This window comes from Nyctereutes procyonoides, unplaced genomic scaffold, assembly GCF_905146905.1.
Source record: "Nyctereutes procyonoides isolate TBG_1078 unplaced genomic scaffold, NYPRO_anot_genome, whole genome shotgun sequence".
In the NCBI taxonomy this organism is placed as follows: Eukaryota; Metazoa; Chordata; class Mammalia; order Carnivora; family Canidae; genus Nyctereutes; species Nyctereutes procyonoides.
Genome location: NW_026575140.1, coordinates 77,027,249 through 77,045,616, shown reverse-complemented (window position 1 = coordinate 77,045,616; position 18,368 = coordinate 77,027,249). Strand labels below are relative to the sequence as shown.

General features: G+C 45.6%; 1 protein-coding gene across 1 annotated transcript in view; it reads right to left on the bottom strand.

Moving 5' to 3' along the window:
• SORL1 (sortilin related receptor 1) overlaps positions 1–18,368 on the bottom strand; it is a 158,938-nt gene that overhangs the window by 71,215 nt on the left and 69,355 nt on the right. The window contains exons 12-16 of the mRNA XM_055305675.1: positions 18,141–18,229; positions 8,365–8,543; positions 6,757–6,943; positions 2,842–2,970; positions 2,261–2,346 (exon numbers count right to left, since the gene is read on the bottom strand). Coding sequence (XP_055161650.1) covers positions 2,261–2,346; positions 2,842–2,970; positions 6,757–6,943; positions 8,365–8,543; positions 18,141–18,229 — 670 coding nt within the window. The remainder of the gene's footprint in view (positions 1–2,260; positions 2,347–2,841; positions 2,971–6,756; positions 6,944–8,364; positions 8,544–18,140; positions 18,230–18,368) is intronic.

Sequence of the window (18,368 nt, the reverse complement as noted above, 5' to 3'; positions counted from 1 at the left end):
GGACTCTCGTCGAAGCTGCCGTGGAGAGCCACGGAGGATACACTCACGCAGCAAGACTCCCACCCCTCGTTTCTAACATCTGCAAACCCCAATCTGCAGCTTCAGGTTTTCTTCTCACCACCCGATGCCCTAATAGCAAAGCCTGAGTCTAGAAATACTTGCCTTAGGATTAGGTCCAGAGGAAACTTCTGCTTTTCTGTGCTCAATGATTAACTTAGGAAAGGAAAAGAGAGGCACCTGGGTGCTCAGTGGTTGAGCATCTGCCTTTGGGGTCCTGGGATCAGGTCCCGCATCATCGGGCTCCCTGCAGGGAGCTTACTTCTCCCTCTGCCCGTGTCTCTGTCTCTGTGTGTCTCTCAGGAATAATTTTTTTTTTTTAAAGGAAAGGAACAGAATTCTTAGCCAATTCCAGTCATACCTGAGAACAGCCTGAACATCTGTGTTATTTTATAGTAATCATAAAGGAAGAATGACTTCATCTTTAAAAATCCTTCCAGGTGGGGCGCTTGGGTAGCTCAGTCAGGTTAAGTGTCTCTGCCTTTGGCTAAAATCATAATCCTGAGGTCCTGGGATTGAGTCCCCATATGGGGCTCCCTGCTTAGTGGGGAGTCTGCTTCTCCCTCTGCCTCTGCCCCTCCCCTGCTCGTGCTTTCTCTCTCTCTTAAATAAATAAAATCTTTAAAAAAATTCTTCCAGATGACCTCCTCTTTGCAAAGATGCTACGGTTCCCATCAGCCCTGGGAAACCATCCTTTCCTTTCGTGGTATGCCCCTGCCTTTTGTGCCAGGCATTTTCTTTTTCTTTTTTACATTTAGGAGGTTGGGCCTACACTACAAATGTGATTTTTCCACTTTGTTCCCTGTTCTCTTTTTCTCCTCAGAAAAGAAAATAGCTCTCCTCCCAGTTTAGATGGCTTTAAACAAACTGTTTTGTCCCTCACTGGATTATCTTCAGAAATGTTTATTGCAAAAGTATGTACTCCAGCCCTTAAGAGCAATCACTCAAACCCTACTCACCCAAACCCTCATCAATAACAGCTCTTGTGAGGAGCGTATTTGAATATTATCTGCTCATTTGCGAGAATCTGCTGAAGCCGTGTTCTTTTGAAGTCTCCACAGTGAGGGATGTTAATTACTCTGGTAATGATGGAAGATTAAATTAAGGAACTAATGAGCTTAGCATGAAAAACACAGAGGCGAGCTGGCAAGCAGGAGAGAACGAGGGGGGGTGCTCTGCAGAGGACCACGCACTTCTCATGATCCAGCGGGCGCTGATGGCTGTTCCATCAGACACCCCCGCCAGGTCAGCTCCAGCCATCCACTTCCACGAGAGAGGGAAGAGCAGCAGGAAGGGCTCCCAGGAAATAAGGGAGCTCTGCACGAATAAGCAGTAGAAACAGAGCAGGAAAGGAAAGGTGGCTAAGAGATTAACTATTTGCGAGGGTCTCCTCATTTTGAGGCTAGACTGCAAATACCACACCACCTGTGCCATCACCCATCAATTTAAAGCATGTGTGGACCACACTATCCCTTTACAGCCTGTGTACTCCAAAGTTTTTCCTAATGAACATAACTAATGATCACCTAAAATGATGGGAATGACTCTCCTCTGCCACTTGGGTGATGTCCAGGGAAGAGCATGGGTCTGAAGAGTCTGAATTTGAGCTGTCTCTTAACAGATGTATGACCTGCAATAGGCTGACTAACCCTTTCCTTTGAACATGCTTCTTTATTTAAAAAAAAAAAAAAAAAAAAGAAAAAGGAGCTTATTACAGGATCTGCTCCACTGGGTCGTGATAAGGATTACAATGAGAACACGTGGAAAAATACATTAAAATGTGTGAAGTTCCATTGAAGTACTTGCTATTATTATTACTATAAAAATTAAGATAGACCACTTAGTGAATTCCCCAAAAGCCACGAGTCTCTTTATATTCAACTCAGACAAACAGATCAAGGAACATGCAAAAGCCCCCCACCCCCACCATGCCTAACATATAAGACATGCAGAATAAACAGTTTTCAACGAATAAAGGGGATTTTCCTCAAAAAATACTTCCCATTCCTATAAAAGCCCAAGGCTATAAATAAATTTGGCTTTAATTTCCCCAAGTTTAGGGAAAAAGGGAAGTTCAGTGCTGCTTGTAATTTCCATGTTTCTCCTCCATTGTTAGAAGGGCTGCAAGACTAGACCTGGGTGAAATCATCAGGATGCTAGAGTGAGTATCTCAAGATTTCAAAGGCAAGAAACCACCTCTTACCTGCCAAGGGACATGGGACCAGTTCTCCTTCCAGTCGTGTTTCAACGTCTCCTCCACTGCAAGTGTCCCCAGAAATCTTCCGATACCTGTCATCCCCCAACCCCAAGAGCAAGAGGTCAGACACAACCAAGAATATAAGTCTCCATAACTGGAAACCTCTTCCTATCCATAGACAGTAGCATCCATCCATTCATTTCCCTACAGAACAAAAAGGATGTGTATTCATTCTGAATTGGTCCTGCTTATGGTTACGTTGGGCAGCCCACACCATTGGGAAGGCTGCCCTGGCCAAGAGTTTACATATATATCTCTTCAACGAACTCCTATAAAGATGTATCCTTGCCAAATTCTATGACTTAGCCCATAGTGAGAGCTGCAGCGAATTTCACAGATTTGCATGGGGTTTTTTTCTGGAGTAGTAGAGTTTGCATACTAATGCTAAATACTGCCCAAGTTTCCTAAGAGATGCTAGCTTGGATCCAAGCACCTGGAGTATGAAAGGAACCCAAGTGGCCCCCTCTGTTCTCAAACCCAGGGTAGACCCCTCGTGTCCCGCACATGGCGACCATTGTGAGACATACCCTCTTGTTCTCCTATAAGTAGAACCCACAGGACAAGGCATAGGAGGAGCGTAGGACTTCCCAGAAAACTCAGGATCCGGAACACAAACCTCTAAGAAGAAATCTTCACTCATCTTGAAGCCAAAGTCACTAAAAAAGGCAATTGGGGTCCATGAGGGCCGTTAAATACTTCAGGCATGTCAATACCAACCCTTGTGACATCTCCCAGACTGCCTATCACTTTATTGTAAGCTATTTCCTTTGTCCCTTTAAAGAATACCCACCTGGGCAGCCCGGGTGGCTCAGTGATTTAGCGCCACTTTCAGCCCAGGGCCTGATCCTAGAGACCCACGTCAGGCTTCCTGCATGGGGCCTGCTTCTCCCTCTGCCTGTGTCTCTGCCTCTCTCTTCTCTCTCTTCTCTCTCTCTCTCTCTCTCTCTCTCTCTCTCTCTCTCTGTCTCTCATGAGTAAATAAATAAGTAAATCTTTAAAAAAAATAAATACCCACCTTTTTACATTAACACATTTTCAAAAGAAACTTTATACCTGAACCATGATTGGAAAACCACCATCATATGCCAAAAACAATACAAATCATCACCTCCAAAACAAAACAATATTAATTTTTTTAGCTGGATCCAGTTCCCTCCCCAAGGCTCTGGGTCTGCCAGGTCTTTATTAAGAGGCATTAGCAAATGTTCAATAGTTACTAGCACCCAGTGATACTTTCTCCTCAATGTGATTAGAAGAACTAAAAGAGGAAATTTCAAAGAATAATCTTTTTCATTAAAGATTCAATGTTATTTAAGACCATGTCCACATACTACCTAAAGTCACCTGGGGTGTCTCATCCTGCACATAGGGACATAATGCTTTGGGCCACAAGACCTTCCACCATTTGGGGGCCACATCTCTGCCAAAACACCCAGCTCCAGGGGCAGAGTCCTGGAGTAAGAAGCAGAGATCTGGGTCTATCCCCACTCCACCCTTCACAGCATGACTTCTCAACAACCTCAAGAAGAGGCAACTGCACTAAGTAATTCCCAAAGCCCTGCCCAAAACTTAAATTGTAACTCAAAGGGATTTTCCACATTGATGTGCTCTACTCAAAAGGCTTCATTTACTCTATTCAGTCCAGCCAATACTTACTTAACACCTTCTCCACGAGAAGTATTAACAGGTACAGGGCTAAGCAGTTTGTGTGTTTATTATGTCATAATCCACATTTAGCAATTTGTAGAAATTTTTCAGAAGGGAGAGTTTTATTACTCTACCAAATAGATCTCATTCATTAAATTAGGTCATTTTTACCAAATGGCTGCCTAAAATCTTTTTGGAGAGGTAGGTGGAGCATTAGCTAATTACTTATTTGCCTCCGATGGCAAAGCACCTGTCCTTAGTAAGATTTCTTCAATCTCTAGCCTAATAGGCTGTGAATACACGCTGGAGTGCTAAACCCAGCTTCTGAAAGAGACTAGCTCTGAAATCAGGGAACATACGGGCCAGTGGCGGGGCGTCCCAGAGAGATCAGAAAGGACTGTCAAAAGCAACCAGACTTTCCGATGTAGTTGTCACTCAGGAACCGAACTAACGCACAGATACTATAAGCTCATGCATTCTCATTTCCTCTCCTGCTGTCCACCTTCAGACCATCTCCCTCCACAAGGCCCCAGTCCAAGGCCACCGAACATTTCCAAGAGCCACACAGTCCAGCCACCTCCTTTCTAGCAGCTACACACACAGATGGCTTGAGGCATCACCCTCATGACCTCATATGGCCTAACGCCCAACTCTGTGAGGGACAGGGCAGGTGGATTTCTCAATCTTTAAGACTCAGCACCTAGTGATCTCCATGAGTAAGCTGAGGAGAGCATGGTAGACCAGTGGGAGCCAGGCCTTTGTTCAAAGAAGGCACACCAGCCTCTGGTTTCTGGTGGTGGGGGTTGTTGGTTTGGTAGAAGACAGGCAGATTTTAGAGAAAAAGCATAGTAGTGGTCATTAAGGAAAAATCCCAAAGAGTTGTTAGATTTTCCTTGCATGTTTCTTATTTCATTTTGAAGTAATAATGGGGATTAAGGAAGAGAGAAGAGCACTATAACCTCTTCCACAGAGGACCCCTACAGTCAGGGGGACCTTGGGCCAGCAAAAGCTCTCAGAATAGAATTACAATTTGGGGGTATCTAAGGGAGAACAGAAAGCAGCAAAGGGGCATTGAACCTCTGTGGTTTTGCAACAGAAGGGTCAACGCTGTTATTTTAGAACCACCGAGCTTTCAAAGAGAGTGCGCGTCTTGTACTGTCTAAAACCCTGCTGTTCAAAGGATAGGTTTACAGATAAGCAGCACCGGGATCACAGGGAGCCTAGCAGAGCTAGCTACCCCCCCAGAACTAGAGTCAGAACCAGCATGTTAACAAGATCCAAGGTGATTCACGTGCACACTCACATTTCAGAAGCACTGGTCTAGGGCAGGACTTGGCCCGACCTAGAGAGCTGTTCTTGTAAATCAAGCTTTATGGGACCAGAGCCGCACCTATCCACCTGTCGCTGCTTCCGTGCCACCACGAGCAGTTGTGGAGCTGCCAGCAGAGACCATATGGCCTGCAGAGCCTAAAACATTTACTCCGTGGCCCTGTTCCAACCTCTAGACTAGGACATATCAGAGGCCACTGGCTTTTGTCAAGATAAGTGTGGCTTCCCAAAGCAACTTTAGGTTTTATGTGCCTCAGCAACTACTGAGAAAGGAGCTACATGCTCTATCTAGATTGATACTCATGCTCTGCGGATTGCCCTGCCTGGCCTGGAGTGATTCCATGCTCAAGGCTCAAAGGACTGCCTAGGGGCTCCGAGACCCTACATGCTTTACTTCTAGAATTATCTAAAGCCAGGCTCTGCTCTGATCATTGACTCTCATCAAAAGCCTTCAAAGGGGACATCTGGGTGACTCAGTCGGTTAAGCGTCTGCCTTCAGCTCAAGTCATGATCCTGGGTCCTGGGATCAAGCCCCGTGTCGGGCTCCCTGCTTGGTGGGGAGTCTGCGTCTCCCTCTCCCCCTGACCCTCTACCTCACTCATGCTCTCTCGTGCTAATAAATAAATCTTTAATTTTTTTTTTAAAAAAAAGCCTTCAAAGCCCCTCATCCTGCTCACAGAATAAGGTCTGTACCCCTTCTGCCTCCACCCTTAAGTATCAGCTCAGCTCCACTCCCTGACCTTACTTTATACCTACAAGGCATCCAAGCCAAACCGCCAGGGACTTCCCTGCCTCTGCCCCTCCCCATTGCTGCCACATCTCAGAGTGCTCCAGTCCACAGACCCAGGAGCTTCCCTGAGGCCCATCTCAAACAGCATGACCTCCAGAAACTTCCGGGTTTGCCAGCAGCAAATCAGTCTCCTCCTTCTTGCCAACAATCACAATAAAAGCACGGAAAGCCCACGCAGCTTTCCCTCTCTGGCCGTGTGATTTGTGCACCCATGGTTTCTCATGCCTCCACCTTTCTCAGCCACATCTTGGGTACTCTGCTTCAAGCCTGTATATATACACTCAAATATGTATGTACTGACCCCATATGTATGTATGTCCCCTCGTTTCTGCAGAACAGGGCTCCTAAGAAAAAGGAGTTACCTACAGTGGAACCTTCAGTGTGTTCCCTTTTGAAGTTGTCCTCATTGAAATAATTGCCAGAATGATCTATTCCTAAATCAACTGCTGCAGCTTCCCTAGGGTGTGATGCCTCTCCCTCATTGTGGAGCTGTGAGGACTAAATAGAGTGATCTATATAAAAAGTGCTTAGCACATTAAAAAAAGGACACTTATTAATAAATACCGACCTCCTATGATTGCCCTTCTTTTCCTCAGGGGGAAGGCTCTAGTCTGTGTGCCACACTGCTGGCTGAGCAAGACCCGACCCAGTCCCCAGGCATCGAAGAAGAACCAACCATTCATAGTCCTGCCGGGTGCAGGAGCAGTTGGACACCACCACCGGCCTGTCAAAGTCTTCTCCATTAAAGCATGTTGCGTGCGGTGTCCTCCGTTTGAAAACAGTCTTGTGTCCTAGCAAACACTCGTTGCCCCGCTCATCAGACGGCGACCACAGCTTGTAGTCATTCTCTGTGCAGGGAACCCCTGGGGAAAAGGGAAATGCAGCAGGAAGCATGTGAAGGAGCCCCACATAGGGGTTTCCTGTCCCCTTCGGCCCGAGCACCCACGTCTGGCTCGTCCCGCTGCTGCTTGGCAGGCACACAGACTCTCTGGAGCTACGCCAAGCCTCCCATTGGCCTGCTCTGATGCCAGGAAGCACCCATGCCAATGGAAATGACACCTCCTGAAACACAGCTGTGCTTCTGAGAAAGCTGGGAAGAAGCAAGCCACCTCTGGCACCAACTAAACTCCTGAAATATTCTAGTAGATTCTGCAGTTCCCTCCAGAAATGGGTATCAGAGGTGTTTATCTCCCAGGGAGGCAGGATCAGGCCGGATCCTTGATAGATGGTGTCGTTCAGGAATATGGTTTCCTGCCTGCTTCCAGGGGGACAAGGGGAGCACGTGTGGGCACGCCTGGAAGTAATGGCCCGAGAGCAATAGAGAATTCACTGTCATTACTTGGAAGGCACAGAAGCTTCATGGAAGGAGGCTGAGAAATGGTAAAACAGCCTGGATGATCGCTCCGTCACCCACATTCCCTTGGAATTTAAGTAGAGTGGTTTCTCCAGAAATTCCAAAGTATACCTATGTCTACTCTGGGACCCTAGGTCTTTCTTATATGTGTGTCTTCAACCAGATTCCATGCTGCCTAAAACTGATGAACGGCCGTCAACTCCTTGCCATTCCAATCAGCAAGTACTCATTAAACTCTGACTGTAAGGCTCTCAGGCTATTCAGTGGGTGGAAAATACACATGACAGGACAGGTTCTTATTTCCAAGGACCTGATAATCTAGTTGATGGGGAATGATATAAGCAGGGTGACAGACACAAATGTGTGATTCAGGGCGTGAAGAGTAGGATGCTTATGCTCTGGACACAGAGAAGAGAGGAGAGAGAGGTCTTCTGGTGGAGATTTAGCAGCCAAGTACATGGATCCTGAAACAGGAAAACGATTTTAAGCAGTAGAAACTGAATAGGTAGCAGAGAGGACCTTTTGGTTCAGTTGGAATGTCATTAGCCAAGGCAGAAGGAGGGGGAGAGAGCGGGGCTGTACAGGGATGAGGGAGGAAGGAAGATGCTGAGTCACCCCTCTCCCTGCTAGCGGATGCTGACAGGACCCTAGACAGCTGAGAGGATCCTGTATCATCTGGAACACGGCCCCTGACACAGGAATCACTCGCTCAGTCTGCCAAACCAGAACTGCTGACTTGGAAAAATGAGGACACAAAATGACACACGGCCCTACTGGGAACTGCCTGAGTAACTGTCTCTGAATATCCCGGTCACTGCTTATGTGTGCATCTTCTTCGACAGCTACAGACTCTGTGGGCATGTTGGCTCTAAGCTGATGCTTTGGGCAGTAAATGTTTCCATGAAAAGGGCCAAGGAGGCAGCGGCTTACCCAAGGCGTCCGTGGCATTGACCTGGAGGATCAGCCAGTTGTGGACATTCTCTTTGTTGGAGCCAAAGATGGTGAAGACAGTGCTCTTCTCCCCAGGTTCTGTGAGGAGACCGTAGACAAAGACTGGCCTCTCAGAGAAGATGAACGTTTTCCAGGTCTCCCCTTCATTGGTACTGTACCTGTCCAAAGACGAGGAAGAGGATCCTTATGGTTAAAGTCTCTAGGGCAAAAGCTTGGTTTCCAGATAACATTCACTAGTGAGAGAAGCCAGGAGTCCTTAGAGAAATGGCTGAAGCAGGGAACATTCAAGGTCATGCCAGAAAGCAAGAAAGCGCTCAGAGACCAATGCAATCAGGGCAAAAGGACACAGCGGCCAGCTTGACTACGGAACTCTAGCTGGTCAGTTTGGGAAAATTTGAACATAAGAAGAAAAATGATGGTAACAGGTTATACGCTAAATAAAAATAGGGTAGAGGTCTCTGAATGATCCTAAAAGGATCTCCCAGGGAGGTAGGGTCAGGCCAGATGATGAAGAGAGAAGGGAAGGAGGGGAAACTTTTTCTTCTATCACAATGCTACCTATTACATGCTGAAAACAATGATAGCAAGAGAAAAATGACCCTCCCATCACCCATACAGTAATAACCGAGCCAGGCAACACCATCACTGGACGCTAAAACCACCAGGTGAAACAGGGCTGCGGACCAGGGTGTCCACATGGTCTAAAACTATCAACTCACAGATGAATCATTCACTCTGAATGGGGAAATGCAGTTCTACAGCAGACCAGAATCACAGCCGTCGCCAGACTCAGCACCAGGAACAATGGAACAATCTGACACTACACGCCTCCTTCCTGGATGAAGCACTGTTGCAAATTTGCAAATATCACATCACTTGTGTTATACTCTGTACAACCAGACAAATCCAGCAGGGGCGACATTCTACATGGCAACTGGTTCCAGATTCTTCCAAAGCAAAACGGAGGGGGGGGGGGCATGAAAAACTTAACAAACCAACAAAAGAAGGCAGAAGGCTTGTTACATAGAGATTAAGAGGTGTTAACGACCACAGGCAATGTGGAAACCTTGACTGAATCCTGGGTTGAGAGGGAGTGGGGTGGGGAGGCAGGTGTTAAATATATAAATACAAATATAAATATAAATACCGTGTATAAGGCACACTGAACTCCTGCTAATTCTCTTAAGTGTGATAATGGCATTCTGATTGCATAGGAAAATACCCTTATTTATTGGAGATACAGGTTTTCAATATTTAGCTGGGAAAGGGCATGATGGTTATAACTTTCTTTCAGGGGATCCCTGGGTGGCGCAGCGGTTTGGCACCTGCCTTCAGCCCAGGGCGTGATCCTGGAGACCCTGGATCGAGTCCCACGTCGGGCTCCCTGCATGGAGCCTGCTTCTCCCTCTGTCTGTGTCTCTGCCTCTCTCTCTCTCTGTGTGACTATCATAAATAAATAAAAATTTAAAAAAAAAAACTTTCTTTCAAATAACTCAGCAAAGGACAGACAGATGGACAGAGAGGCAGACAGGATGAACACACAACTGACGGATGTAAAGCAAACTGGCAAAGTGTTAGCGACTGATGATTCTGAGTGAACTTATTAGAGTGTTCTTTACACAATTCCTCTTTTTCCTGTGGTCTGACAGATTTTTAAGTTGGAGGAAAAAAAAAAAACCTGTGCAGAGAAAAGTCTCTACAGAGGACTACCTCAGAACCAGAAAACAAGCTCTTGGAAAAAAAAAAAAATCAGCAGCACTGAAGTAACTGTGCTGATTTTAAATGATCTTTTTGTATTAAAGGGGAGGAAGAGGAGAAGGGGAAAATCTGCCTAACACTTGCTTCATCGCCCAGTATGCTGGTGACATGCGTGAGAAACCACTAAGTGTTTCCTTTAGTACCAGATAACTCTAGGTTCTGTCTCAAACCCCAATGACACACAGAACTTCTTTTTTTTAAGACGCCTGGGCAGTTCAGTGGTTGAGCGTCTGCCTTAGCTCAGGTCGTGATCCCAGGGTCCTAGGATCGAGTCCTGCAGCAGGCTCCCTGCCTATGTCTGCCTATGTCTCTGCCTCTCTCTCTCTCTCTGCATCTTTCATGAAAAAATAAAGTTAAAAAAATCTTTAAAAACTTCTTTCACCTTTCCCCTTTTTTTGAGATTTTAGTTTTACTCCCTCAGCATTCTCATAATTGACATAAATCTTTTCACAACATCATGCAATCTAAACACTTCGTCCCAAATTGAGGTTACTAAAATGGATACTTCTGCAAGAGGCTGCAGGTTCAACCAGTGGTGGAGGGGTGGGGCTGGGTAGTTGGGGGAGCTACAAGGCAACATCAATAATGAATGGCGGTGAAGACTAAATGACTCCTCCACAAATCTCCCAAAGAGAAGGAATACTCTGGTTGAAACATTTTTGGAGGAAGCTAATTTTGAAGCAGATCTGGAGAGAAGTTAACCCGTTCACCTGCATCGTACCAGTGTGACATGCTAAGGGCCAAGTACCACTTTTAAAGCAAAATGAACCAGCAGCACTGGTCCATTATCCAGACAGGACGGGAACTATCTGTTTGCTCTGTGATGATGCTGAAGTCCATCTATTCGCATACTGCTTTTTGTTAATTCTATTTAAGAGCTCATCGAACCCCAGATAACCTTAGGAAATGAAGCCTCCCATTTCTTGAGAGGTTCCCAGAGGACTCTGGGATGACGCCTGAATGAGACTAAGCAGCAGGTGCATGGCCAAGCACAGCCATGTATTTGAGAATAAACTGTGCATTTAGAAAACAATGTTTTTTCAGAACTTCGGGGAAGGGGCAAGTCACATCACCACCGCAACAAACAGTTTGGGAAACACCTGCTGTGGACCAAGCTCTGATCCCTAGAGGAGGACTGGTTTTGATGACATGAAAATGACTTGAACCTTGCAAGGAAACAAACCTAAGTCATCTCTGTGCTCCTCCAGGCGTGAAAGACCATACAGAGCCCCAGTCTTTAGGATTGGAGGGTTCAAAATGTTCAGGTAAAAATACAGACATAAACCCCATGGTCAAAAACTCTCAAGAGGATGGGAAGGCCACTGAATAGAATATACTAAATATAACATAACATAAATATAATCACAGATGCATTAAGTAAAGGAAGTGCTGATAAGATACTCAACTGAAGACAGTGCTGTGTGGCTATCCAGAGAGCTCCTTGAGGAACTCAGATTGTTAAGCAGCATGTCCAGGATGAGAAAAGTGCAAATGCAAAGAAGTGAGGAGCAGCAATAATCTGCTGGTTAATTCTAGCTGTAATTCCTACAGCAGGTGATCCGTAGGAACAGTGGCCAAACAACTTAAACTCAAACAGCCAAATTATAAAAATAAAAAGTGACTCAAATTATAAAAGTAAGTGGTAGATAAGTAGGTCAGTGGGATGGTGCGTTGGTTGCCTGGTAAATTCTACAAAGAATTAGCAAAAAAATTCTATCAACAACTAGAAAGGATCATCCTTCTGATGGTCAATGTATAAATAGTAACAACAGGGCGTAAAAAAAAAAGGCAGAATCAATTTCTATTTTGGTTGTATCTTCATCAAGTAGAATGATGTTCAAATTAGACAAGGCAGGGAAAAAAAAAAACAGGGACATTAAAAGAAAGTGAGTATAAAAGAGGGCACATTCTAGGGAATGGAAAGACATGAATCTCTCAAAGAATCACGGAGAACAGAGAGAGATCTTGAAGCCCTTTAGGAAGATGAAGAAGAAAACACTGGTTTCGAGAATGGAAACAGCTCATCTGATGGATCTTAGAACAGAAGGAAGTCTGTGAGGGCTGGGACTCACGTGATTTCACACGCAAGTCACAACAAACTAATCCTATTTTCCTTTCCTCACGGTAATCCTTGATTGGAAGGAGGAGGTAATGATACACAACATTCTTTCTTCCTAAGCATCTCTGCAGGCCACACAGCTAGATAAAAATTTACTGCTGGTGAATCAAATCCCAAGCGTGCTGAACTGACATATGATATGACCTCAATCCAAAATGAGACCTCTGGTTCCCACACAGCTCAACACATTAGTCAAGGATATGCATGACAATATGGAAGGTCAGTCTATCAGATTTGCAAAGCATACAAGGCTAATTGTACTGATAATGCAATTAATGCCAAAACAGGATTCAAAACACTTTTATTGTATCAAAAGGAGAAGCAAAAATGAGAATAAAGTCCTACCTGTTGTTTCAAAAACCTACCTGCTCAGTTACAGGATGAAGAAAATCTTGAGAAATTCATAAGAAAACACTCATAAGAAGAAAAGGCTCTCTTATGTTTTGTAGTTTAACTGAACTTTATCTACTGATAGAAGTCACAGCAGAGATAGAATCTCAAAAAAAAAAAAAAATGGTGAGTAAAAGAAGCCAGATACAAACACAGGAAGTTCTAGAATAAGCTGAATTAACCCACAGTGGTAAAAATATAACCAGACCATCAGCTGCCTCTAACGGGGGTGGAGCAGGGGCAGTGGTATTGGCAGGGAAGGGGCAGGTAGGTATTTTCTGGGGGGATGGACATTCTCGGCATCCTGACAAGTGCCCTCCAGAACTGATTCAGCCGTGTATTTACAATCTAAGCATCTCATGGTGTGTAAATGGGGATCTCCATTTTTAAAAAATAATTTGAAAATAAAAAAAAGATGAAAAAAAAAACAATTTGGCAGAAGCTAAAAAGTTGGGGAGGCTGTCAAAAGTGTGAGCACAGTGTTGGATGTCCTCTAACAGGAACTGAGCATCTCGAGCCCTGTCAGTGTTAATCCCTGTACGTCGGGGTCAGCTGCCGGGGTCAGATCTGGGCCCCAGGTTTTAAAGCACTGACACGGTGAGACAGATCTAAAGGATACCCAGAGGGTGGAGATCCATGGCGTTGGGATCCCATGGCCTCAGAGGAAAGGAAGTGGAACCATTTGTCGTGGAGTGGGAGACATGAGGGATGGACAGGGAGGGCACCTCAGACACCTGCATGGTGTTCAGGTGAAGGAGGAAACAGCGTGTGTGTGTCTGTGTGTGTGTGTGTGTGTGTGTGTGTCCTGGGAGCAGAACACGCCCACTAACCAGAAACTGGAGAGAGAATCTGGGCTCTCTCTGACTTGAGGACTCTCATTTCATAAAGAAATAAATGGACCTTTAAAAAGTGAGGGAATGAAGAAACGAACAACAAACCGTCCCAAAGTGAAATGAAAGCCCCTTCTGCTCTAGCAAATCCCCGTCACTCAACCTGTTCAAGCAAAGACAGGAGGATGTTCCATCACCGGCGTCAAGAGAGAATTCACACAAGGGCTGGTGGAAGGCCGAACCGGGTGTGGACTCCTGCTGGATGTCTCCCCGTGCACAGCCCAGGGCAATCCAGTCCAATCTGTCCAGATTTCCCTGCCCTTTTCCCCTGCTCCTCCAGGAGGAGTCTGATCAGTGCACCCCATCACTCCAGGCTAGTCAACAGCAGTCAGTCCTGCAGACTTTGCCCCCCAAAATGCTTTGTCCACCCCCACCAGCTCCCAGCTTCCTCTCTTACCTCCAGTCTTGCTTCTTTTAAATTTATCCTCCTCAACTTGCCAGGGCCATCCTTCCATAATTCAAATCTAGCTGTGTCATTCGCCCACTGAAAACCCTAAGGAGATACTAACCCTGCAAAAACCAAGCCTGATCTCTCCCAAGCAGCATGCAAGGCCCCCTCCAGCTCCGAGACCCCACCTATAGGTGCCTCAATCCCCCTTTCTCCCCACCCCTCCCTGCAATCTGCATTCCATCAGTACTAAAGCCTGAGGCCTCCCATGGATGTGTTGATCCTCTTTGCCCAAGGTCCTACTAACCCTGAAACAACACGCCAGCCTTGCTTGAGCTCCCTCTTCCCCCTCCTTCCTTCCCCTGGCTTCCCAGTAGCAAGCACTAGCTGGCTGCCATTCTGTGCTCCCTCTATCTTACACTTTTCTGCCCCTGGCACATGGTGGCACCTCTCTCGGCACACAGAAGGGGCACTCATTAACATTCTCTCAAGGAAATGAAATAAGGTGCACTGTATTCTTTTAACCCCATCCCTCAGCTTCTTAACAGTTAAAAGGTGATAAGAACACCTGCTCCACTCTAACTCGAAGGCCAAAGGCACCATGTGAGGGTTAAAATGCAGGTGAGGGTGGCTCTCTCTACAACTGTCCCAGTGTTACCACTGACATAAGGGGCAGCCACCAAGCATGCAGGTTAACTGCCACCTCCCCCATTCTGGATGCTTCCAGAACTCAGGTCTCCCCCTGCAAAAACAACAACAACAACAACAAAAAACAAACACAAAAAACTAGCTGCTCTGCTGGGTGTACTTTGTGTGATCCTTTAGGGACTCCTGGAGGAAAGCCTCTTGAAATCAGAAATCTCCCCTACAGATGATGCTATTGGGCAAACCCAAAATGTTATCAGAAACTACTAAGGACAGCATTTTGCTGGCAGGTAAACCAGCAAGAAGAAATGGCAGTTGATCAGTCGATCTTATTTTTCATGGTCAAGCCAACAAACTTATGTTGGGGTCGTCTTTTTTTTTGGTCAGACTTCAAGAACCCAGTAGCCCCTTCCCTGAAGGACTCAGGGATTATATGCAAGAAAAACCCGAATCCCCAGAGCATGGTTCAGAGTGACAGCGTGCTGATCGAATGAATACATGAATCCCAAGAACGGGTTCTTATTTACTCATTTCAGACATGTAGACACAAGAGCAAAACAAAGTGTTCCACTTCTTGCTCTCAATTTCAATTAGCAATAACAAAGGTAACAGCCTCAGCAGAGAGTCAAGGCAGGAGCGGAGACAAATAACAGTCAAATCTTAGTTATCTGGGCTAATCAGGGAAAGAAAGACATGAATAATTTAAAAGAACAACCACTGAAACAAAACAAAAACCTAACTCTTTCGTGAAACATCATTCCAACCTCTGTTCCCACTAAAACTCTTTCGAGAGTTCCTGGTGTTATGCTGCGTGGCTTTCTTCCCTTAAGGCTTTGGGTCAGAAAGCTCACTTTCAGAACAAGCCCTTCCCGTGGCCTCTCTCTCCAGCTGACTCAGAAACACAACAGAGCCACAGGGCACATGGGCAGCTCCTGATTGACGCCTCACTCGCCTTTGCATGCTGGGTACCTAGAACAACGTCTGGCTCACTACGTGTTCAACACACATCCGTGTAATTGACCTGAGAGGGTCAGGAAATATGCTCAAGGTCCAGTTTGGGCCCCAACTACTGACAAGTCACATTAGTTCCTCCAAGTGAAAATGGAGGAAGGTGGACTGGGCCAGCCCTGGTGCTTCTGGGTGGCACACATCCACTCCTACTTGAGCTCCGGAGCACATCATTTACGTAGAGCACGGCGGGAATGGCCCCCTCAGAACCGTGCACCTGCCATACTACCGTGCCCCTCTGGCTTCATCCGTCAGTAAAGACATAAGCAATCTTGGAAGACTAAGTGTGCTTGACCTATTTATTGAATGATCAGACATTTACTAAGTGCCTGCTGGCCTGTATGGCATAGAAATACTGGTCAAAAGACCTTGCTAATGAGTTGAAGAATTCAGGCATATAATGAAAAGCTAACTAATGAACGAAGTCCATATATGATCGATGCCCAATTAATGAGACCGCCAATAAAGGCTGTGAGACTCAAGGAGAGACATCACTGTGGTCGGGGAGGCCTGACTTTAAGGGGCCCAAAGTCCTGGCCCAGCAGCAGAAATCCCCCACTCGTGCTCGGCTATCACCGTAAGTCACCACTGTGGTCTGAGGATATGAACTAAGTAGAGTATTATTTCCTGCTTGTCTTCTGATGAAGCTGATAGTAGAGTACAGGGACAAGTCAAAAGCAGAGTATCAAGAGAAGCAGGAAAAAAAAAAAAAAAAAAAAAAAGAACCTCTGAGGGCAACCTACTGAGTAAATGCCAGGTGGCTACACAGATTTAGGCCAAGCTCTGACTGCTATGTAGGACACATGCACTTGTCAACAGGAGGCAGGAATTATTCTCATATTTGCAAATGCTTTATTCGAACCATGCACACAGATACCTCCAAATAACCTGGAGAAATAGAAAGGTACTACAGTGTCCATAATCCCCTCAAGTCCACACCCCCACACACACTTCAGCCCCCTGTCATTTTTAAGCATCCGGGGAAGGCATGGTGATTTTTTGGCAGCAGGTTTATTTTCCTGGTCATGTTTTGCTCCAGCTCATGCAGCAATGACGCTGCGTTCCCTGAGCACATATGCACCAACAGATGGTGTAAGAGGACTAGAATCATGCTAACTACTCCAGAGAAGCCAGCTCGGAATGCAAATGTCAACCGCAGAGAAGTTAAACAAGGAAAATCAGAAAGTGACTCCGCGATCAGACTGCCACACGAAGCATGACATGCATGCTGCCCAGGAAGCCAACCCACGTCCCCTGCGGTATTCCTCACACGGCCAAGTCCTAAACATCACAGTTTGCTTGTGTATCTCACCCCAGGAGGATCGACTCCTTATGAGGGAGGGGAAACATCCTATTCATCTTTAGATGTGCAGGACCCAGCACAATTAGTGCTTGCTAAATATGGGAGATGGGAATTGATAAATTAATGGGTAAAGAAATAAGTGGTGGTACAAATATGGGAAGCACGGTGCTTCGTGACCGTCCTCATCTGAGCAAACACCAATCGGAATGTGGATCCAGTGTTGGGTACAAACAGGACTTCTTCTGGCTCTTGGCTCTAAAGCAGCAGCTGACTAGTGTCACACAGACCCAAGAACAGCCAGATGCCAGCCCTTTGTTGCTTCTCTCTGCTTCTTTGGGGCCAGCCTACTCGACATAGGTCAAATTCAGCGTGGGGGAAACCAGATGCTAAGATCGTTTTTCAAACCACCCACCTCTATCTTGCTGCTGGTCCTGTTTCTAAAAGGAGCAAAGGAAAAGAAGACTTTTTTCTTTGCATTAAACAAGACGATTACTGAGGCCTCCCCACTTCCTTTAGGAACACATCTCGGTGGGTTCAGTGCAAATACAGGGAGAAAGGAGGGCCAGTTGGCCCTGACCCACCGTTAGCCAAATTAACTTTTGTACTACTTCAGATAAAAATAATCAACAAACTGGTTCTGATAAAATCAGACTTGAGCAAGCAGAGGTTATAGACTCTAGACATTTTTGCTTCTCAGAGCAATACATTTGCAAAGAGTACAGAACGTAATTTAACGTCACTAACAAATGGGGGGATCCTTGGCAAATTACTTTACCTTGCTGAGTATCGGTTTTCTCATTTGTAAGACGAAGCTGTTAACCCCAAATGTCCCTTCCAGGTCTGTTAATTATGAATCCCCAAACCAGATGTGTCAACAGCAAAAGTCGATTGGCTACCAAGTAGTACACATTCTGAAATTATTACTCGGGTATTATTATTATGTATTATTATTTACTGTTGTTATTATCGCTCATTCTATATCCCACACAAAGCAAAGATGGACCAGGTGAAGTCTCTGGTTAATTTTTTAGTCATTATGAATTTAAATTTATATAGAGTCGTACTTGGCTGGATCAGTAAAAATATATCATTTGTTCTTTGTGATAAAGAATGTGTAAATCATTTGCTAAGGTCAACAGTGATTTGGTGTCAACAACCTAGTACTGAAGAGAGACAATCCACTTATACTCACAGACTTACTTTCTGGAAGAGCAGCATGATGTTAAGAGAAAAAGCTTCCTCAGAGACACTTACTTCAGCTCATTGGTTTCCATGCCCTGGGCGATGGCCATGATGATGCCGCCATGGTCTCCCCAGGTATAGTAGTGAGGTCCAGGAAGTGCCTGAAGAGGAAAAGCCAGCACTGATGCCACTGTTCTGGAGTAACTGAGCAGTAACCATGCACACCATACATGCACACACACGCACAGGCACACACATAAGCATGTGGCAGTGATGACAAGCACTTGAAGACACTTTTTC